We start from the raw sequence: 23,411 nt of genomic DNA, 5'->3' as shown, positions 1-23,411 counted from the left end.
GACTGCATTCTGTGAATTTAATGATCTGTGTCAATGTGCTTATGTCGTGTAATGCACTTTCCTGTCATTCTGTTTCTCCCCCAGCTTCATTGAGTTATAACTGACAAAAATTAGATAGATAGATAGGTAGAAAACAATGTGATGTTTTGGTATAAGTATACACTGTGAAACAATCATCTCAATCAAGCTAATTAACATATCTATTGTCTCACATAGCTGCATTTTTCATTTTGTGTGTGTGTGTGTGTGGTGAGAAGACTTAAGATCTACCCACTCAGCAAACTTCAATTATACAATACAGTATTGTTAACTATAGTCACATTGTTGTACATGTAGCTTTACTTTTAAAATGTGTCTTCCGGGTTCGAGCCCTGGTCTGGGAAGATCCCACATGCCGCGGAGCAACTAAGCCCGTGAGCCACAACTACTGAGCCTGCGCGTCTGGAGCCTGTGCTCCGCAACGGGAGAGGCCGTGACAGTGAGAGGCCCGCGCACCGCGATGAAGAGTGGCCCCCGGTCGCCACAACAGGAGAAAGTCCTCGCCCAGAAACGAAGACCCAACACAGCCAAAAATAAATAAATAAATAAAATTAAAACCTTAAAAAAAAAATGTGTCTTCATTACTTTTGGAATTTATTTGTATGATATAAAGCAGAAATACAATGTTACCATGTGCATGGCTGTTTGTCCCAGCCAGGTTGACTAGTTCTTCCTTTCCTCAACATTTTCAATACCACAAATTACATTTCCATGCATGCCTGTGCCTGTGCATGAACTCTATCCTGCCTAAACTACATCAATCAGTTTTATAGCTTTTTAATATCTAGTGTGGCAAGTTTCCTACGTTGTCAAATTTTTTCTGGATTTCTTTGATCCCTATTTTTCTTATATATTTAAGAAATTATCTTACTCAGTTCTGTGAAAATCCCTGTCAGTATATTAATGACAATTGCATTGAATTTTAGTTTGAGGGGAGGAATAGATAGCATTGTCATGCCTTTGAAATTTCCCCATCCGTGACTATGACATATATCTCCATCTCTCCATTCATTCAGGTCCTCTTCTGTATGGTTTTTTACAACTTTTAATTTTTAAGAGATTCACTCTAGGTAAATATTGACTGAAAGAAAAACACACAAGTTAAATTTTATTCAGGGTCTTACTGAAGACTATAGCCCAGGAGACAGCCTCTCAGATAATTCTGAGGAACTGCTCCAAAGAGGTAGGGGAAGAAGCCAGTATATATGTGATTTTTTTTTGGCTAGGGAATGCATGTAGTCAAGTATACATCTTGGTAAAAGATTACTGCTAGTCATAAAGAACAGATACCTCAAGTTAATGATTAATGTGCTTTTCTATCTATGAGAAGATGAAAGAAACTGGGTTTATTAAAACTCTTCCTGAGCTACATCTAACTATCTAAGGAACCTCTTTGTCCAAAGCACAGAGCATCCTGTTGTCATCTTTAATTTCCTCTGTCTGAAACGCAGAGTGCACTGTTGGTCAGTGACTGTAGTGGGTAAATCTTTGTAGACTTGGATGGTGAGAAAAATGCTCTTTGCTCTTCTTTTGTTTGCATACTTAATAACTTTTATTGCTACGATTAATGGGATTTTAAAAAATAAATTTATTCATTTATTTTTGGCTGCTTTGGATCTTCAGTGCTGCACAGGCTTTCTCTAGCTGTGACGAGCGGGGGCTACTCTTTGTTGCAGCGTGTGGGCTTCTCATTGCGGTGTCTTCTCTTGTTGCAGAGCGCAGGCTCTAGGTGCAACGGGCTTCAGTAGTTGTGGTGCACGGGCTTAGCTGCTCTGCAGCATGTGGGATCTTCCCAGATGAGAGCTTGAAACTACGTCCCCTGCATTAGCGGGTGGATTCTTAACCACTGCACCAGCAAGGAAGTCCCTTGATTAATGGGATTTTATTACATTTTAAATTGCAAGTGCTTAGAAATACTGCTGTTTCGATTATTTAAACCTTTTATTTGGAAACATGTCATGTGTACATAAAAGATGCAAGAATAAGAACAGTCTAAAGAATAATTCCATAACCCTCCCACCCCAAGATTTACCCATTGTCAACACTGACATTGACATTCTTGAAGAATATAGTCCCCTCCCCCTTTTAATAGAACTTCCTCATTTGGAGTTTGTCTGGTGTTTGCTGATGATTAAATTCCGGGTTCTCAAACAGAAACACACAGTAGTGATATTGGTTCCATCTCAAGTCATCTCACCTGAAAGCAGACATCCACCTGCCCTCACTGATATTTTTTATTTGATGGTCAGGTACTGTCCAATTTCTGCCCTTTATATAGTTACTATTTTTCTTTTGCAACTGATTAGCCAGATGTAAAAAGATAATTTCAGACTACACAAGAATACTGCTTATCATTTAAATTTCCTATTAGGTTTTACCACCCATTACTGCTTCATGTCTCACCCAATTTTAATTGTGATGATTGGAACGAATGATTTCTTTCCCACTGCACGTGTTGATGTTTGTATATTGATTTTCTGTCCATCATCCTTACTTAGTTTTTAGTTCTACTAGTGTGGAAAACCTCATGGAATTTTCCAAATTAATAGTTCTATTGTGGGGTATTTATCTATTAAGATATTCCTCTTGACCACTGAAAGGTAAACTCTTAATCCAGTTTTGAGATCTTAATGAACAGAAATTTTTCTTCTGTCTTTCCAGCTTAGCTGTGTTTTTCTCATTATGTTTTATCCTGCATGTCAAGGTGTTTGTGGCAGAGAGGCAGTCTGCAATATCTCACTTCACTAAGCTGCAAAAAAGCAAATATAGAGATCAGAGTTACTCAAAAGTGCTAGTCCTAGACTAGAAAAAGACTTTGCACCAGAATATAAATCACATACTGCTTCCCTTACTGAAAAAGTCTTATCATGAAAAAAGTCAGCTCATCTAAAAAGCATACTTAGTAATTCGATTGATTTACATTCTTGCAAAATCTCCTTACATCAACAGTCCATAGGCTATACTTTGACAAGCAGAGGTCTAGATGACTCATTTGAAAAAGGAAGTGGTATTTCCATCCTGAAAAATTCCATGTGGTTTAAGAGTTGCTCCATGTGTGGAGAAGCAATCATTCAATATATATTAATGATTTAATGCTATGTGAAGTGTGGTAGATGTAATGCTCCTGGAATGTGATAAATCCAAGATAAGTTCTTATAACTGAAGGCAAAATGCATTTTCTATGTAATACTTCTATTTATGAATATAGGCTCCCTCTACTCTAAAACTTTCTTTTGCATGATTTCAACCTCCTGTCCTACCAGAGCTGAAATTTCAACCATCAGAGTTAGGATAAGACATTTTTTTTCCCTTATTCATTATAATCGAATCGTTTGGCAAAGAGATTTTTTAATACATGAAGCAATTTAATTTATCTTTAGTAGTTTAGATAAATAAGTAAAAAAGATATCTAGGCACCCTCTCTTAAAATTAAGGAAAGGAAACAAATTAACTCAATAAATACAATAAAGTTTTTCTATTTTCCAAATTTTCAACCAGCTACAATACAATAAAATGAATTATTTTATTAGAAAATATAACTGTTCAAAGATTAAAAATAAATAAGTTGCCGCCACAAAATTGCAACATAATATACAGTTAACTCATTCTGTTATGGTCAGTTAAGAGAAAGATGGCAGGAGGAATGATACAGTTAAAAGTAAACAAAAAAGGGGGAGGGAAGATATGAGGGAAAGGAGAGCTAGAGCAAAAAGAGAAAAAGAAAGAAAAAGTGCTTTATTGAATGAGTTAGTTACATGAGGTCACCAAGAGGAACACATCCTCTGACTGAGGCACTATGGTGAGACCTGTGTTGTTTGACGATTTTATTGCCCTGGTGTCTTCAACCCAGAGGTAAAGGAGATGCTCACATTCTCTAGGCAAAGGCACCATCAGCAAGCTTCCACTCTTCCTCACTGGACCAGAAGAATCACAGAGTGGTGGTCTTAACCCTGCTGGAGGAGTATTCACTACCACTTATCCACACCTAGATGGCAGGGGAGGCAAAGAACCTTGGTGTCTGGCAGCCCTGCTTCCACCACTACCGAGCAGGCTCAAAGACAATGGTCAACTCAGGCTTTTCTTCTTGAAGTGTTTCTAACGCACGTTTTGTATCATAATTGAAGTACATTCCACACAACCTGTAAAAGTAAATAGAGAAGCTTTGGATTGTACTCTTCAAATAAACACTTTCAGTTTTGGGCTTTAAAAATCTCATCTGCTCACTTAGCCTCACACTTCTAAGCTTTCCAATGCTGCACTTCATGCCTAATGTGGTTTCTGTGATATTCAATATTTTTAACGTTCAAGTTTGGAAATGTTTAAACATATGCAAATATCGAGAGAATAGTATAATGAATCCCATTACCCATGTTTGACAGTTAACAGCTCATGGCCAATCTTGTTTCATCTATCACCCACCCACTCCTCACATCAGTGGATTATCTTAAACACAGCAGTTCATGCATCTATAAATATTTCAACGTGTGAAACTAAATGCAGACTTTTAAAACATAACTGCAATGCCATTATCACATCCAAAAAAGTTAACAATAATTTCTAAATATCAATATATGTCCAATCAGTGTTTAAACTTCCTCAACTGTCTGATAAAACTTTTATATTATGTTCATTTAATCAGGAGCCATATAAAGTCCACACATTGGGAATTCCCTGGCAATCCAGTGGTTAAGACTTGGTGCTTTCACTGCCATGGCCCAGGTTCAATTGCTGGTGGGGGAACTAAGATCCTGAAAGTCGCACAATGCAGCCAAAAAGAAAAGGTCCACACATTGTAATTTCTTGGTATGCCTCTCAAGTCTTCTTTGATATCAGTTCTTCCTCCTTCTCTTTTTTTAAATTTCCCTTGCAACTTAACTAAGAAATCATACCATTTGTCCTGATCATTTCTAATAATCTTGATTTGGTTGTGTTTCTTCAAAATTCATATGTTAAAGCCCTAACCCTCAATGTGATGGTATTTGGATATGAGGTCTTTGGGAGGTAATGAGGGTTAGATGAGGTCATGGGGGTGGGTCCTTATGATGGGATTAGTGCCCTTATAATAAGAGATACCACAGCACACACTCTCTGTCTATCTCTGTCTATCTCTCTCTCTCTCTCTGTGCACACATGAGGACACAACAAGCCCAGAAGAGAGCTCTCATCAGAAACCAAATCAGTCAGCACCATGATGTTGGATGTTCCAGCTGCCAGAACTGTGAGAAATAAATGTCTATGATTTGTTTAAGGCACCTAGTTTATGCTATTTTGTTATGGCAACCTGAGCTCACAAGACAGGTTGACTGCATCCATGGATTCCCCAGTCTATTTTGAGCCTGTCCCTTATCTCCAGAGTGTCCTTCAGGGCTAGGTCAATTAGCCCACATACAGCAATGTCCCCAGCTTCATCCTGACCAATAATTCCTTTTGTTCCTATTTCTATTAGCTCTAGAAATGGCTTTTCTTGCAAGAAACATGCTCCACTGTGTCCACACAAGGATACAACGCTGATCTGAACTACTGTTTATTCAAACCTGTATTCCAATTGGTTCTTAGTCTTGAGGCCATGGACAAGGACAGAAATTTCTGGGCTAATAGAATTTATAAACTAGGGGTAAGATATAGATAATAAATAAACAAGAAAATGATATAGCATGTATTATGATGGTCAACGCTATGGAGGAAAATAAGCAGAGAAGAGGAAAGGCATGCTGGGCTGTTATTTTCAGTAGGATGGTTACAGTCAGACTCACAGAGAAAACCCTGAGCAGAGAATTTAATGATGCACAGGAATAAGGCATGTGGATATCAAAGGGGGGAAGTTCCAGGCAGAGGGAACTGCAAGTGCATAGTTTCGGAGGTGACAGTGTTTTTCGAAATAGCAAGGAAACCAGTGTGCTTGGAGCAGAAGGAACTAGCGTTAGAAGATGACTTTGCAAAAACAGCAGGAGCCAGATCACATGGGGCCTTAGACACTGCCATGAGTCTGTGGCTCTTACTTTGTGATAGAAGCATGTTGGTAGGAGTGATATGCTCTGATGTTTTAGCTACACCCTCCATCTGCAATGGTAGATGCAGAGTAGCCTGACAGAATGCCACCAGGACAGTCCAGACAAGAGGTGACAATGGTTTGAACTAGGGTAGGAGCCATGAAGCTGGCAAAAGTGGTCAATGAGTGGGCATGCTGTGAAAGCAGAGTTAACAGGACATGCCAGTAGATTGGATATTTGCATAAGGAAAAAGATGTGTCAAAGATGACACCAGGATTGTTTTGACCTGAACAATTCAGACTGAATTACCATTGACTGAGATAGGGAAGAAGCAGATTTTAGACAGAAGGGAACAGCACAGGTTTGGGTTTGGACATGTGAAATTTGGGAGGATTATTAGACATCCAAGTATAAAGGTGAGACAAGCATTTGAACATGGAATTCATGGCGATATGAACTGGGGGGAGGGGAACAGCACATATATGTTAAAACCAGAAGACTAGACTATGATGTAAACAAGGGAGAAAGTGTAAAGGAGAAAACTTAACCCAGTGATTGAGTTCTGGGGATTCAGTATGTAAAGGTCAGAATGATGAAGGGATGCCAGAGGAGACTGAGCAGAAACAGTCAATGTAGTAGGAGAAAATCCAGAGGAAATTGTGTTGGCCCTAAAACCAAGTGAAAGAAATGTCTTTAGTGGAGACTGTGATCGTCAGGGCTGACAGAAGTTATGAAACTAATTAGGAAGCTTTTACTAGCGAGATAATGTGTACCTCAGTGATATCATTGATGATGGAAAGGAGCCAACGGTCCTAACACCCTGAAGACAGGCCCAAGTTTATGGAATTTCTAATCTTGATGTTTCTGGAGCACTTTCTATTTAGAAATTCTCTGAAACAAGACCAACAACACCCCTACTACGCAAGGACCTTTGCAATAAGGATGACCCATGGACAGGTCTAGTTCTACAAAGTATGATACCTTGCACAGAAATACAATTCTCTTTGGCTATTTTTCATTGGGACTTGTGTTTCTTTCAGGAATATGGATGAAAGGTCTTTTCACACCCAAATGAACCTTGATTATTCTAAATGTCTGGATGAAATTGAATACGTAGTTCATGACTCAATTATTGCATACATGTATAAATCTGCAACTGGCCCAGGCCCAACCTCACCCAGAGTGCAAATGAAGCCAACCTGGATTTTGCAAACTGGCCAACTTTTCCTTAGCAATAGGAGCCCTGCCACACAAATCTCTACAGAGCACACTTACTTCAGGCATTTCAGGAGGCAGCCCTGCTGTTTCAGCACTTCACAGAGTAGCATGACCCCCAGATCACCCAGGTCATTGTTGCCTAGGCTCAACTTTCGCAGGCTCTGGTTAGAAGTCAGAAGTGTGGAAAGACCCCAGCAGCAGTGTGACGTGAGGCTGCAGTTGTCTAATCTGCAAGAAAGAAGGTGATTTCAAGAAAATGTCCCCTTAAATTATCCTCCACAGGTCTTCCAGATCTTAGCCTGCAATATTTCAAATGCAGGAAAGGCTCAGGATTAACAAGCTTGGAACTGCCTTATGTGCCAAGGGTTATCATTCTCTCCTCTTCAGATGTGAATATTTTTTCCAGTCTACTGGATTTTGCAGTTCAAATGATTAACAGCAGTTTATGAAATGATTTTTCCCAAATTCTGTGTCTCCCCCCAAGATTTTCCTAAAACACTAGTGCCATACCACCCCCACTCTTTTGTGGTAGAGAGATTTATGGTGAAAGGAACTTCAGTATTTACCTTTACACCATCTAAAAGTACAGGTCCTCCTAGTCCTATAATCCTGTAAGAAGCCAAGCCCAAGGAAGACTCTCAGATATAGATGATCTCATCAACATTCCCCTCAACTATCCCCTTCCCTGTAGCCACCATGCATTCCCATCACTGTAATAAGCTCAGAGACTTACTCCAACACCTGAAGCTTGCAGTGGGCATGTAAGAGTCCCTTACAGAGTAGCTTGACCCCCACGTCTCCAAGAGCATTGCCCCGTAGGTAAAGGTGTGTGAGATTCTTGTTTGTGCTGAGCACCGAGCACAGAGCTACACAACCACCTGACGTAATGCCAGAATTCACCAACCTGTAGAAGGAACAGGGAGAAGAATCCTCAGTGCCCAGACTTCCTTGAACATTGCACAGCTGTCTCAACACAGGAACTTCATTTTATCTGAAAAGCTTCATGCTTCAACTTAAAGGCCAGCATCTTGGATATAATCTGAGGAGAGCAAGACTCCCTATCTCTTGCCCCATAAGAGAGACAAATGATTTCTTAGCAGATGCTTTCCTGGGATCAGCAGGAGAGACAGAGCAAAAGCAAACTGATCTGCATTCCCTCCACATTCCTCCTTCTTACACGTATTCCCTCTGACCATACATGTTCCTCACTACCACTTCTTCCAGAAAGACATCCCAGATTGTCTCTTACTAATAATTCTCATTATTATTATATTAACACTGCAGAGGCCTACCTTATTTGATTCTTATACCAACCAAGCAAGGTGGCCGTGCAGCTGTAACTATTGAATATTTTCTACAGATTAGAAAGCTGAAGCTCATCAAATCATGTGTTGCTTTTAAGGTCAAAGAGAGTATTTGGTAAAGAGGGGACCCAGACTTACACCTTCTAGAGCTATCCCCTGCTCTATTGGCCCTTCTGTCCATTGCACACTAACTTCTGCGTTTTAAATGGCCTCTCAGAGTACAAAGCCTTAGGTTTGCATTATTTGCAGTGGAACTAAGATTTTTGATGTACTACTCTTGGGTCAAGTTGAGAATATACTATCACCCAACAAGAGCATAAGGGCTCTGAAATGGAGAGCTGTGTCACTCCTGCCTAGAAGCTCAGAGAGTAATATACAGTATACAGAAAGTCACATGTGCTAGGCCTTCAACAAAGCTTTGATTTAAGAATATCTCATGTGGTCATATTTCTTTCTTAACAATGACATGTTTTTAAGTTCCAAGGTGCCTTAGAATCAGAAAAAATAGAAATACAGAAAGAAGTGGTTCAGACAGCATAGCATGAACAGATGACCAAAAGGAAATAGAAATAATTATCCATCTGCTAGTCTCCATCTTCCCAGTCAAGAATGAATCACAACAAAAAAGACTGAGTAAGCAAGACAAAGAGGGAAACGAATCCCAAGAGGTATGAACAAAAACAACTGAGTGGGTTATAGTAAGTTCTTCTTTCTAGCTAAGGGAATTTTATCAGAGGATCTTCAGTGAACATGCAGAAGGGATTTTCAGGATTTCTGGCTGTCATAGACTGAATGTTTGTAGTCCCCACTCCTCCAAATTTCATATGTTGAAATCTTAACTCTCAATGTGATGGTATTATTGGGTTGGCCACAAAGTTCATTTGGGTTTTTCTGTAACATCTTAGGGAAAAATCTGAAAGAACTTTTTGGCCAATCCAATGGAATGTGGGGGCTTTAAGACGTGATTAGATCTTGAGGGTAGAATCCTCATGATGGCATTAGTGCCCTTTTAAAAGAGACCTCAGTGAGCTGCTTCCCCACTATAACCGTGTGAGAACACAGCAAGAGTGGCTGTATGCAAGCCAAGAATAGAGTCCTCACCAGGAACCAGGTGATCTACAGGCACCTTGGTCTTGGATTTCCAGCCACCAGAACTGTGAGAAATAAATGTTTGTTGTTTGAGCCACCTAGTCTATGGTATTTTTGTTACTGCAGCCCAAATAGACTAAGACACTGGCAAGGATGAAGACCATTCCAGAAGATTAGAGATGGTCCTCAAAAAGGAAAAGAAAGAATATTTTGAAAGTTACAGAATAGTAAGATTTACTACTATTTCCAGAAAAGGGCTAAAAAGTTTTAGCAACAGCTGTTTGAGGAGAAGTGAAGTAGCAGCAATTACAAGTAGATAGGGTGGTTTTGTTAAGAATAAGTCACATCGGGATTATCAAAATGTTGGTAACCACTGAGACTGAGCGATGGGTACATAGAGTACATAATGAAATGTTCAGAAAAATCAAACAACCAAGCCCTACCAACCAAACCACTAGATTAGAAGAATGTAACCAACACCATATATCTTGGTTTCACCCAATCCATTCGACTCAGATCTACATTTACTGAACATAGATGTCTTTCCATGTACTATACTGTTACTGATTTTTTTTTAATTTACTAATGATATGTCTCATGTCACAAAAATGTCTCACAAAGAAAATTGAGGAAGAAGATTTAACATTTATTGAGTATCTACTAACTGCTTGGCTGTGTGATGATGACTTTAAATAGGATTACTTCATTGAATTATTACAAAACCAAGATGCACGTGTTGTCTTTATATCTATTTCTAAATAGAAAAATGGAGGATCAGAGAAATCAGTTGAAGAATAAGGAGTTTTCTAGATGGTCAGTAGGAATGGGAGAGTAAGGGTAACCCTCAGGCAAAAGGAAAATGGTATGCAAGGGTGAGGAAGGGTGAAAGAGTGGGCCAGGTTCTTAGAACTAAAACTTCAGTATGACTCAAAAGAGTGAAAGGTGTGGTAGGCAAGAGAGAAGAAGCAGCAATCTAGGGCTGATCAGGGATAGCCTTGTGTGCCAAGCTAAGATATACCAAATTTACCCTGATTTCAAAGAAGGACATTTGAAGGTTTTTTGAGCAAAAGCCCAGTATTATCAAATTTGCATTTCAGAAAATTCCCTCTGTTGTTATGTAAGAGGAAGATGAGAGGCAGAGGAAATTGAAAGTAAACACAAGATAAGAATTAGCCTCCGTTTACTTGTCAGCTCTCTGGAAAGTCCCACTATTCAACAAGGCAGAATAGAGAGGGCAAGAAAAAGGAGAGGGGTGGGGAAAAAGTTACAAGAAATAAAGAATTTTGCAAATGCTTAGTGTGTGATGCTTGTGTAATATTGTGGAAGGGGCAGGGGCAATATGCAGCCAAAGAGAAAGACCTAAAATTCAGGAAAAGAAATGTTGGCTATACCTAACAAGATATAAAATGCCTAAAAGTTTTGCCTCATTAATTCCACTTGTAGGTATATGTCTGAAAGCAAATACACACACATAAAGTTGTATATATAAATATGCTTGCTGCAGAGTTATTTGTAATAGTGAAAAAGTAGAAACTCATCCAAAGGTTCATAATTCAATGAGCAGCTAAATATATTACCATAATGTATAGTATAGAGCATTATGCCGAAATCTGTAGATCTGTATATACCAGCATGGCAATGTGTCCACAATAAATGAAAAAAGTAAATCATGGAAAAGTGGTATCATAATGATTCCAGTTTGGATAGACAGAGTGTTTGGGGTTGAATCATGTCCCCCAACATTTCATATGTTGAAGTCTTATACCCCAGTACTTCAGAATATGACCTTATTTAGAAATAGGGTCATCGAAGATGTAATTAGTTAAAATGAGGTCATTAAGGTAAGCCCTAACCCAATATGACTGATATCCTTATAAAAGGGAGATATTTAAACTCAAAGATAGACACACACCAACACAGTGAGAACACCATGTGCAGATGAAGGCTAAGACTGAGGTGATACATCTATAAGCCAAGGAATGTCAAAGATTGCCGGTAAACCACCAGAAGCTGGAAGAGAAGTATGGAACATATTCTTCCTCACAGCTGTCAGAGGAACAAATCCTGCCGACACCTTGATCTTGGACTTTTAGTCTCCATTACTAAGACAAAATAAATTTTGTTTGGAACATTTTAACAATAGCAGAACATTCTTCTCAAGTGCACATAACGTTTTCTAGGATAGATCATATGTTAAGCCACAAAACAAGTCTTAGCAAATTCAAGAAGATTGAAATTATACCAAGTATCTTCTCAGACCACAGTGGTATGAAACTAAAATCAATAACAGGAGGATAATAGAAAAACTCAATAATACATGAAAATTAAACAATGCTCTTCTGAACAACCAATGGGTCAAAGAAAAATTATAGGGGCAATAAAATATCTTGAGTCAAAAAAAAATTAAAAACAACATACCAAAACTTATAGGATGCAGGAAAATCATTTCTAATGGGAAAGTTTCTAGCCATAAATGCATACATCAAGAAAATTGAAAGATCTTAATTAAACAACTAACTCTACACCTCAAGGAACTAGAAAAAGAGGATTAAACAAAGCCCAAAGTTAACAAAAGGAAGGAAATAAAAGATTACAGCAGGGCTTCCCTGTTGGCGCAGTGGTTGAGAGTCCGCCTGCCGATGCAGGGGACATGGGTTCGTGCCCCAGTCTGGGAAGATCCCACATGCCATGGAGCAGCTGGGCCTGTGAGCCATGGCTGCTGAGCCCACGCGTCTGGAGCCTGTGCTCCACAACGGGAGAGGCCACGACAGTGAGAGGTCCATACCACAAAAAAAAAAAAAAAAAAAAAAAATTACAGCAGAAATAAGTAAAATAAAAAGTAGAAAAATAAAAGAAAAAAATAACAAACTAAGAGTTGGACCTTTGAAAAGATAAACAAAATTTACAAACCTTTAGCTAGAAACCTCCCCCCCCAAAAAAAAGGAGAGAGAGAAAGAAAACACAAATCAATAAAATTATAACCCAAAGAGGAGACATTAAAACTGATATCACAAAAATACAAAAGCTCGTAAGAACTGCTATAAACAACTGTAACAAACTGGACAACCTAGAAGAAATGGAAAAATTCTTAGAAACATACAAGCTACCAAGAATGAATCAGGAAGAAAAAGAAAATCTAACCAGATTAATTACTAGTAAGGAGATTGAATCAGAAATAAAAAAAAAAACTCTGAGCAAAAAAAAGGTCCAGGACCAGATGGCTTCACTAGTGAATTTTATTAAACATTTAAAGAAGAATTAACACCAATTCTCCACAGATTTTCCAAACCTCAAAAAGGAGAGAACACTCCCTAACTCATTTTATGAGGCCAGCATTACCTTGATATCAGATAGGACACTATAAGAAAAGAAAACCAGAGACCAATTTCCTTGATTGAATATAGATGTAAAAATTCTCAACAAAATACTAGTAAACTGAATTCAGCAGCACATTATAAGAATCATGCAGGACTTACCTGGTGGTCCAGTGGTTAAGAATCTGCCTGCCAATGCAGGGGACACGGGTTCAATCCCTGGTCCAGGAAGATCTCACATGCCGTGGGGCAACTAAGCCCATGCACCACAACTACTGAGCCTGTGCTCTAGAGCCTGCGAGCTGCAACTGCTGAGACCATGTGCCACAACTACTGAAGCCTGTGTGCCTAGAGCCTGTGCTCTGCAATAAGAGAAGCTACTACAATGAGAAGCCCATGCACTGCAATGAAGAGTAGCCCCTGCTCACTGCAACTAGAGAAAGCCCATGCGCAGCAATGAACACCCAGCACAGCCAAAAAAAAAAAAAAAAAAAAAATCACATGACCACCTCAGTAGATGCAGAAAAAGCATTTGACAAAATTCAACATCTGTTCATGATAAAAACCCTTAACAAATTAGGTATAGAAGGAACATACCCCATCATAATAAAAGCCATATATTACAAGCCCACAATTAACATTATACTCAACAGTGAAATTTTGAAAGCTTTTCTCTATAATCAGAAACATGACAAAAGTGCCCACCTTCCCCACTCCTATTCAACATAGTACTGAAAGTCCTAGCAAGAGCAATCAGGCCAGAAAAAGAAATAAATGTATCAGAATTGGAAAGGAAGAAGTAAAACTGACTCTACAGATGAAAATCCTAAAGACTCAACCAAAAAACTGTTAGATCTAATCAATGATTCAGTAAAGTTGCAGGATACAAAATCAGCATACAAATGTCAGTAACATTTCATGTAGCATTGGTGGTATAGTGGTGAGCATAGCTGCCTTCCAAAAGCCAGTAGCATTTCTATACACTAATAACATTATATAAAAAAGAAATAAAGAAAACTATCCCATTTACAGTAGCATCAAAAACAATAAAATACTTAGGAATAAACTTAATGAAAGAGGTGAAAGATCTCTACACTGAAAACTATAAGACATGGGTGAAAGACATTTAAGAAGACACAAACAAACGGAAAGATATCCCTTGTTCATGTATTGGAAGCATTAATATCATCAAAATGTCCATACTACTTGAAGACATCTACCGATTCAATGCAATCCTTATCAAGACTTCACTGGAATTTTTCACAGAAGTAGAAAAAACACTTCTAAAATTTATATGGGTGTGAATAAACAAATAAACATTTTCAAAATTATAAAAAAAAATTTATATGGAAACATAAAAGACCGAGAATAGCCAAAGTAATCCTGAAAGAGAAGAACAAAGCTAGAGGCATCATACCTCCTAATTTCAAAGTATATTGTAAAGCTATGGTAATCAAAACAGTATCATAGTGGCATAAAAACAGACAATAGACCAATGGAACAGGATCCAGAGACCAGAAATAATTCCATGGATACGCCATCAACATATATTTGATGAGGAGCCAAGAATACTCAATGGAGAAGACAATCTCTTCCATAAATGGTGCTGGGGAAATTAGATATTCACATGAAAAAGAATGAAACTAGACCCTTTTCATACATCACTCACAAAAATCAACTCGAATAGGATTAGAGACTTAAAGATAAGACCTGAAACCATAAAATTCCTGGAAGAAAATATAGAAAACAAAGCTCGTTGACATGGGTCTTAGTAATGATATTTTTTTAATATGACTCCTAAAGCATTAGCTGCAAAATTAAAAATAAACAAATGGGACTACATAAAACTAAAGCTTCTGCATAGCAAAAGAAATAATCAACAAAAGGAAAAGGCGGGGCTTCCCTGGTGGCGCAGTGGTTGAGAGTCCGCCTGCCGATGCAGGGGACACGGGTTCGTGCCCCGGTCTGGGAGGATCCCACATGCCGCGGAGCGGCTGGGCCCGTGAGCCATGGCCGCTGAGCCTGCGCGTCCGGAGCCTGTCCTCCGCAACGGGAGAGGCCACAACAGTGAGAGGCCCGCGTAACGCATAAAAAAAAAAAAAAAAAAAAAAAAAAAAAAAAAAAAAAGGAAAAGGCAACCTACAGAATGGGAGATGATATTTGCAAATCATGAATCTGATAACAGGTTAATATACAAAATGTAAAGAACTCATATAACTCAATAGCAAAAAAGCAAATAATCCAATTTTAAAATGAGCAAAGGGCCTGAATAGATATTTTCCAAAGAAGATATTCGAATAGCCAACGGGTACATGAAAAGATGCTCAACAGGACTACTCACCACGGCAATGTAAATTAAAACCACAATGAGATACTACCTCATGTCTATTAAAATGACCATCATCAAAAAGAAAAGTAATAACTATAGATAACACTGCTGTATGGTATATTTGAAAGTTGTTAAGACAGTAATTCTAAAACATTTTTTGTAACTATATGAAGTGATGGATATTAACAGTGGCAATCATTTTGCAATACATGTATGTCAAGTCATTATGCTATACACCTTAAACTTATACAGTGCTGTACTTCAATTATATGCCAATAAAATTGAAAGAAAAAAAGTAAAAATAAATGTTGCTTAAGCCACTCCTCTTGTGGTACTTTATTACAGTAGCCCTAGAAAACCAATACACAGAGTGTATTAAGATGGATGGGTAGATGGACAGATAAATGGATGGATGATTGTTCATGTATAACAAAATGTCTGGAAGTTTGCTCATCAGCCTGCTGTAAATGGTTCTCTCGGGAAGTCAGCTGAGCTTTCAATTCTTACTTCATGTATTTGTATTATTTAACATTTTCACACTAAGCATGTATTACTTTTGTAATTAGAAAACTCACAAGCAGGACTTCCAGTTTCCAGGCCAGCATGTAGAAAGCTTAGAAGTTGCCATTCCGTCCTAACAACAAGGTAAAAGCTGAACAAGCTGACGAATCAACAATACTTCTTAAATCCACGAGAAGTATGGCCACAACACAATTTGCTGCCCCCAAAATTGGGGAGACACAGAGGCAAATACAAAGAATCATAACTTCCTGAAACCCATGAGCTTAAACCTCTGAGGGAATCAGTGCCCAGGGAGGAAAACCTGAATTGTAATTGACAAATAAATAAAGGCTAGTTTTGGACAAGTCTGAACAATAAAAACACCAGAGGACCCCGTCATAAGGGGACCTGCATACTTTTGTGAGTTTTACCTTCAGGAGCTCAACCAAGTTCTCACATTAAATATCAGGGGAAAATCCCTCTGTGCTTCCAGTATGGGGAGGAGTAAAGGAACCATTTTAAAATACAAGCATACGTCAGAGATATTGTCAGTTCGGTTCCAGACTACTGTAATGAAACAAATATTGCAACCAAATTAGTCACACGAAGTTTTTGGTTTCCCAGTGCATATAAAAGTTATGTTTACACTGTACTGTAGTCTATTATGTGTGCAATAGCAATATGTCTAAAGAAAACAATATGCATACTTTAATTTAAAAATACTTCATTGCTAAAAAAATGCTAACCGTTGTCTGAGCCTTCAGTGAGTCATAATCTTTGCTGGTGGAAGGTCTTGACTCAGTGTTGATGCCTGCTGACTGATCAGAATGGTGGTTGCTGAGGTTTAGGGTGGCTGTGGTGATGTCTTGAAATAAGACAACAGTGAACAACAAGGTCCTACTGTAGAGCACAGGGAAATATATTCAACATTCTGTGATAAACTGTAATGGAAATGAACATGAAAAAGAACGTATACATATGTATAACTGAGTCACTCTGCTGTACAGTAGAAACTAACACAACATTGTAAATCAACTACACTGCAATACTTTTTTTTTAAAAGACAACCATGAAGTTTGCCATATTGATTGACTCTTCACTTGAACACTTAGAAGAATTGTAGGGTTATTAATTGGCCTAATTTCAATATTGTTGTGTCTCAGGGAATAGGGAGGCCCACTGAGAGGAAGAGAGATGACACAGGAACAGCCGATCTGTGGAGCAGTCAGAACACACACCACATTTATCGGTTAAGTTCACTGACTTATATGGGGGTGGTCTGTGGTGCCCCTAAAACAGTTACAATGGAACCATCAAAAATTGCTGATCATATGGATCACCATAACAAATATAATAATAATCAAAAAGTATGAAATACAGCGAGAATTACCAAAATGTGACACAGAAACACAAAGTGAGGAAATGCTATTGGAAAATGGTGCGAATAGACTTGCTCAACACAGGGTTGCCACAAACCTTCAATTTGTAAAAATTGCAATGTCTGTGAAGCACAATAAAGCAAAGATCAATAAATTAACGTATGCCTATATACCAGAAAACTCTGTTCTTTTCAACAATACTTGTCTTCAGGAGAAAATAGTTGCCCAAAGCCTAACTTGCTGGGATATTGTTAGTCTAACTGATCTTAGGGAAGGGAAATACTCAGCTTCAGCCTACTCTAGGTATCCTGTTCTGCTAAGAACGGGGGAAAAAAACTGAGAAGCAGTTGAAAAGCACTGAGAATTAACAGTCCAGAGGTATAAATTCACTAAAAGACTGAAACCTAATCATAGGATTATAGAATGCTTCAACTCTTCTCACACTTCACTACCACATTACTAAAGTTCTATTTAGAGTAGTTCCCGCTACACAGTACATCATGTCCAGGATTCAAGAAGAAGTTACAAAACAGTTTAAAAGGCAAAAAATAAAGGTTGAAGAAACAGAGGAAACATCAGAACCAGAGTCAGATATGGCAGGAATGTGAACTTATCAGACCAGGCATTTAAAATAATTATAACTAATACCCTAAGAGCTCTAACGAATTAAGTAAATAGCATGGAAGAACAGACAGGCAAAGTAATCAGAGAGAGGACCAGTCTCTCCCAACAGGAAACCTGCACAAGCCTCTTAGACAGCCTCCTTCACCAGAGGACAGACAGCAGAAGCAATCAATCCTGCAGCCTGTGGAACAAAAACCACATTCACAGAAAGACAGACAAGATGAAAAGGCACAGAGCTATGTACTAGATGAAGGAACAGGATAAAACCCAAGGAAAACAACTAAATGAAGTGGACACAGACAACCTTCCAGAAAAATAATTCAGAATAATGATAGTGAAGATGATCCAGGACCTCGGAAAAACAATGGAGGCAAAGATTGAGAAGATGCAAGAAATGTTTAACAGAGACCTAGAAGAATTAAAGAACAAACAAACAGAGATGAACAATACAATAACTGAAATGAAAATTACACTAGAAGGAATCAATAGCAGAATAACTGAGGCAGAAGAATGGATAAGTGACCTGGAAGACAGAAGGGTGGAATTCACTGCTGCAGAACAGAATAAAGAAAAAAGAATGAAAAGAAATGAAGACAGCCTAAGAGACCTCTGGGACAACATTAAATGCAACAACATTTGCATTATAAGGGTCCCGGAAGGAGAAGAGAGAGAGAAAGGACCCAAGAACATATTTGGAGAGATTACAGTCGAAAACTTCCCTAACTTCCCTAAGATAGCCACCCAAGTCCAGGAAGCTCAGTGAGTCCCATACAGGATAAACCCAAGGAGAAACACACTGACACACATACTAATCAAATTGGCAAAAATTAAAGGCAAAGAAAAATTATTGAAAGCAGCAAGGGAAAAATGACAAATAACATACAAGGGAACTCCCATAAGGTTAACAGCTGATTTCTCAGCAGAAACTCTACAAGCCAGAAGGGAGTGGCATGATATATTTAAAGTGATGAAAGGCAAGAACCTACAACCAAGATTACTCTACCCAGCAAGGATCTCATTCAGATTTGATGGAGAAATCAAAAGCTTTACAGACAAGAAAAAGCTAAGAGGATCCAGCACCACCAAACCAGCTCTACAACAAATACTAAAGGAACTTCTCCAAGTGGGAAACACAAGAGAAGAAAAGGACCTACAAAAACAAACCCAAAACAATTAAGAAAATGGTCATAGGAACATACATATCAATTACCTTAAATGTGAATGGATTAAATGCTCCAACCAAAAGACACAGGCTTGCTGAATGGATATAAAAACAAGACCCATACATATGCTGTCTAAAAGAGACTCACTTCAGACCTAAAGACACATACAGACTGAAAGTGAGGGGATGGAAAAAGATATTCCATGCAAATTGAAATCAAGAGAAAGCTGGAGTAGCTATACTCATATCAGGTAAAATAGACTTTAAAATAAAGAATGTTACAAGAGACAAGGAAGGACACTACATAATGATCAAGGGATCAATCCAAGAAGAAGATATAACAATTACAAATATATATGCACCCAACATAGGAGCACATCAATACATAAGGCAACTGCTAACAACAATAAAAGAGGAAATCGACAGTAACACAATAAGAGTGGGGGACTTTAACACCTCACTTACACCAGTGGACAGATCATCCAAAATGAAAATAAATAAGGAAACAGAAGCTTTAAATGACACAATAGACCAGATAGATTTAATTGATATTTAGAGGACATTCCATCCAAAAACAGCAGATTACACTTTCACCTCAAGTGCGCACGGAACGTTCTCCAGGATAGATCACATATTGAGTCACAAATCAAGCCTCAGTAAATTTAAGAAAACTGAAATCATATCAAGCACCTTTTCTGACCACAACGCTATTAGATTAGAAATAAACTATAGGAAAAAAACCCATAAAAAACACAAACACATGGAGGCTAAACAATACATTACTAAATAACCAAAAGATCACTGAAGAAATCAAAGAGGAAATCAAAAAATACCTAGAGACAAATGACAATGAAAACATGATGATTCAAAACCTATGGGATGCAGCAAAAGCAGTTCTAAGAGAAAAGTTTATAGCTATACAAGCTTACCTCAAGGAACAAGAAAAATGGCAAATAAACAATCTAACCTTACACCTAAAGGAACTAGAGAAAGAAGAACAAACAAAACCCAAAGTTAGCAGAAGGAAAGAAATTATAAAGATCAGAGCAGAAATAAATGAAATAGAAACAAAGAAAACAATAACAACGATCAATAAAACTAAAAGCTGGTTCTTTGAGGAGGTAAACAAAATTGATAAACCATTAGCAAGACTCATCAAGAAAAAGAGGGAGAGGACCCAAATCAATAAAATTAGAAACGAAAAAGGAGAAGTTACAACAGACACCACAGAAATACGAAGCATCCTAAGAGACTACTACAAGAAACTCTATGCCAATAAAATGGACAACCTGGGGAAAATGTACAAATTCTTAGAAAGGTGTAACCTTCCAAGACTGAACCAGGAAGAAATAGAAAATATGAACAGACCAATCACAAGTAATGAAATTGAAACTGTGATTAAAAATCTTCCAACAAAAAAAAGTCCAGGACCAGATGGCTTCACAGGTGAATTCTATGAAACATTTAGAGAAGAGCTAACACCCATCCTTCTCAAACTCTTCCAAAAATTTGCAGAGGAAGGAACACTCCCAAATTCATTCTCTGAGGCCACCATCACCCTGATATCCAAACCAGACAAAGATACTACAAAAAAAGAAAATTACAGACCAATATCACTGATGATTATAGATGCAAAAATCCTTAACACAATACTAGCAAACAGAATCCAACAACACATGAAAAGGATCATACACCATGATCAAGTGGGATATATCCCAGGGATGCAAGGATTCTTCAGTATATGCAAATTAATCAATGTGCTACACCATATTAACAAATTGAAGAATAAAAACCATATGACCATCTCAATAGATACAGACAGAGCTTTTGACAAAATTCAACATCCATTTATGATAAAAACTCTCCAGAAAGTGGGCATAGAGGGAACCTACCTCAACATAATGAAGGCTATATATGACAAACCCACAGCAAACATCATTCTCAATGGTGGAAAATTGAAAGCATTTCCTCTAAGACCAGGAACAAGACAAGGATGTCCACTCTCACCACTATTATTCAACATAGTTTTGGAAGTCCTAGCAATGGCAGTCAGAGAAGAAAAAGAAAGAAAAGGAATCCAATTTGGAAAAGCAGAAGTAAAACTGTCACTGTTTGCAGATGACATGATACTATACATAGAGAATCCTAAAGATGCCACCAGAAAACTACTAGAGCTACTCAGTGAATTTAGTAAAGTTGCAGGATACAAAATTAATGCACAGAAATCTCTTGTATTCTTATACACTAATGATGAAAAATCTGAAAGAGAAATTAAGGAAACACTCCCATTTACCATTGTAACAAAAAGAATAAAATACTTAGGAATAAACCTACCTAAGGACACAAAAGACCTGTATGCAGAACACTATAGGACACTGATGAAAGAAATTAAAGATGACACCAACAGATGGAGAGATATACCATGTTCTTGGATTGGAAGAAGCAATATTGTGAAAATGACTATACTACCCAAAGCAATCTACAGATTCAATGCAATCCCTATCAAATTACCAATGGCATTTTTTACAGAACTAGAACAAAAAATCTTAAAATTTGTATGGAGATGTAAAAGACCCAGAATAGCCAAAGCAGTCTTGAGGGGAAAAAACGGAGCTCGAAGAATCAGACTCCCTGACTTCAGACTATACTGCAAAGCTACAGTAATCAAGACAATATGGTACTGGCACAGAAACAGAAACATAGATCAATGGAACAAAATACAAAACCCAGAGGTAAACCTATGCACCTATGGTCAACTAATCTATGACAAAGGAGGTGAGGATATACAATGGAGAAAATACAGTCTCTTCAATAAGTGGTGCTGGGAAAACTGGACAGCTACACATAAAAGAATGAAATTAGAACACTCCCTAACACCATACACAAAAATAAACTCAAGATGGATTAGAGACCTATGTGAAAGACTGGACACTATAAAACTCTTAGAGGAAAACATAGGAAGAACAGTCTTTGACATAAATTACAGCAAGATCTTTTTTGATCCACCTCCTAGAGTAATGGAAATAAACACAAAAATAAACAAATGGGACCTAATGACACTTAAAAGCTTTTGCACAGCAAAGGAAACCAAAAACAAGATGAAAAGACAATCCTCAGAATGGGAGAAAATATTTGCAAACAAATTAATGGACGAAGGATTAATCTCCAAAATATATAAACAGCTCATGCCGATATTAAAAAAACAAACAACCCAATCCAAAAATGGGCAGAAGGCCTAAATAGACATTTCTTCAAAGAAGACATACAGATGGCCAAGAAGCACGAGGAAAAGTGCTCAACAACACTAATTGTTAAAGAAATGCAAATCAAAACTACAATGAGGTATCACCTCACACCAGTTAGAATGGGTTTCATCAGAAAATCTACAAACAACAAATGCTGGAGAGGGTGTGGACAAAAGGGAACCCCCTTGCACTGTTGGTGGGAATATAAACTGATACAGCCACTATGGAGAACAGTATGGAGGTTCCTTAAAAAACTAAAAATAGAATTACCATATGATCCAGCAATCCCACTACTGGGCATATACCCAGAGAAAACTGCAATTCAAAAAGACACATGCACCCCAATGTTCATTGCAGCACTATTTACAATAGCCAGGTCATGGAGGCAACCTAAATGCCCATCAACAGATGAATGGATAAAGAAGATGTTGTACATATATACAATGGAATATTACTCAGCCATAAAAAGGAATGACATTGGGTCATTTGTTGAGACATGGATGGATCTACAGACTGTCATACAGAGTGAAGTAAGTCAGAAAGAGAAAAACAAATATCGTACATTAACACATATATGTGGAACCTAGAAAAATGGTATAGATGAACCTGTTTCAGGGCAGAAATTGAGACACAGATGTAGAGAACAAACGTATGGACACCAAGGGGGGAAAGCTGAGGTGTGGTGGGGGTGGTGGTTTCATAAATTGGGCGATTGGCATTGACATGTATATAGTGATGAGTATAAAACTGATGACTAATAAGAACCTGCTGTATAAAAACAAAAACAAAAACCTGAGCCTAGGGGCTTAGGGGAGGGATGGAGTGGGAGGTTGGGGTTAGCAGATGTAAGTTATTATATATGGAATGGATAAACCACAAGGTCCTACTGTATAGCACAGGGAACTATATTCAGTATCTTATGATAAACCATAAAAAAAAAGTAAACAGAAAGATGGAAATTCCAAGAAGGAGCCAAAAAGGAAAGCTAGAGATTAAAACAACAACAAAAAAAACCCAAAAAATAATAATACTGTAACAGAAAAGATGAATGCCTTTGATGGGATTATTAGTAGACTGGACATAGCTGAGAAAAGAATCTCTGAGCTTGAGGATATCTTAATAGGAAGCTCTAAAACTCAAAAGTAAATAGAAAAAAAGATGGAAAATAAAACCCAGAATATCCAAGAACTGTGGAATAACTAACTATAAAAATTGCC

At 37.9% G+C, this 23,411-nt stretch overlaps 1 protein-coding gene across 9 annotated transcripts in view; it reads right to left on the bottom strand.

The window, feature by feature from the left end:
* Positions 1-1,846: 1,846 nt before the first annotated feature.
* NLRP3 (NLR family pyrin domain containing 3) overlaps positions 1,847-23,411 on the bottom strand; it is a 55,538-nt gene continuing 33,973 nt past the window's right edge. For 3 of the 9 annotated variants that reach the window (XM_032627463.1, XM_032627461.1, XM_032627462.1), the window contains 3 exons: positions 7,981-8,151; positions 7,305-7,475; positions 1,849-4,178 (listed from right to left, as the gene is read on the bottom strand). In XM_032627463.1, coding sequence (XP_032483354.1) covers positions 4,079-4,178; positions 7,305-7,475; positions 7,981-8,151 — 442 coding nt within the window. In that variant the 3' untranslated portion in view covers positions 1,849-4,078. Of the gene's footprint in view, positions 4,179-7,304; positions 7,476-7,980; positions 8,310-16,079; positions 16,352-16,530; positions 16,726-23,411 lie in introns of those variants that run through there. The other 6 variants (XM_032627466.1, XM_032627465.1, XM_032627464.1 and 3 more) reach the window with 5 other exon arrangements.

The sequence above is a fragment of the Phocoena sinus genome, chromosome 3 (genome assembly GCF_008692025.1).
Source record: "Phocoena sinus isolate mPhoSin1 chromosome 3, mPhoSin1.pri, whole genome shotgun sequence".
Taxonomy (NCBI): Eukaryota; Metazoa; Chordata; class Mammalia; order Artiodactyla; family Phocoenidae; genus Phocoena; species Phocoena sinus.
Note: the sequence above shows the minus strand (reverse complement) of the source record. Positions and strands in the feature narration are given on the sequence as shown.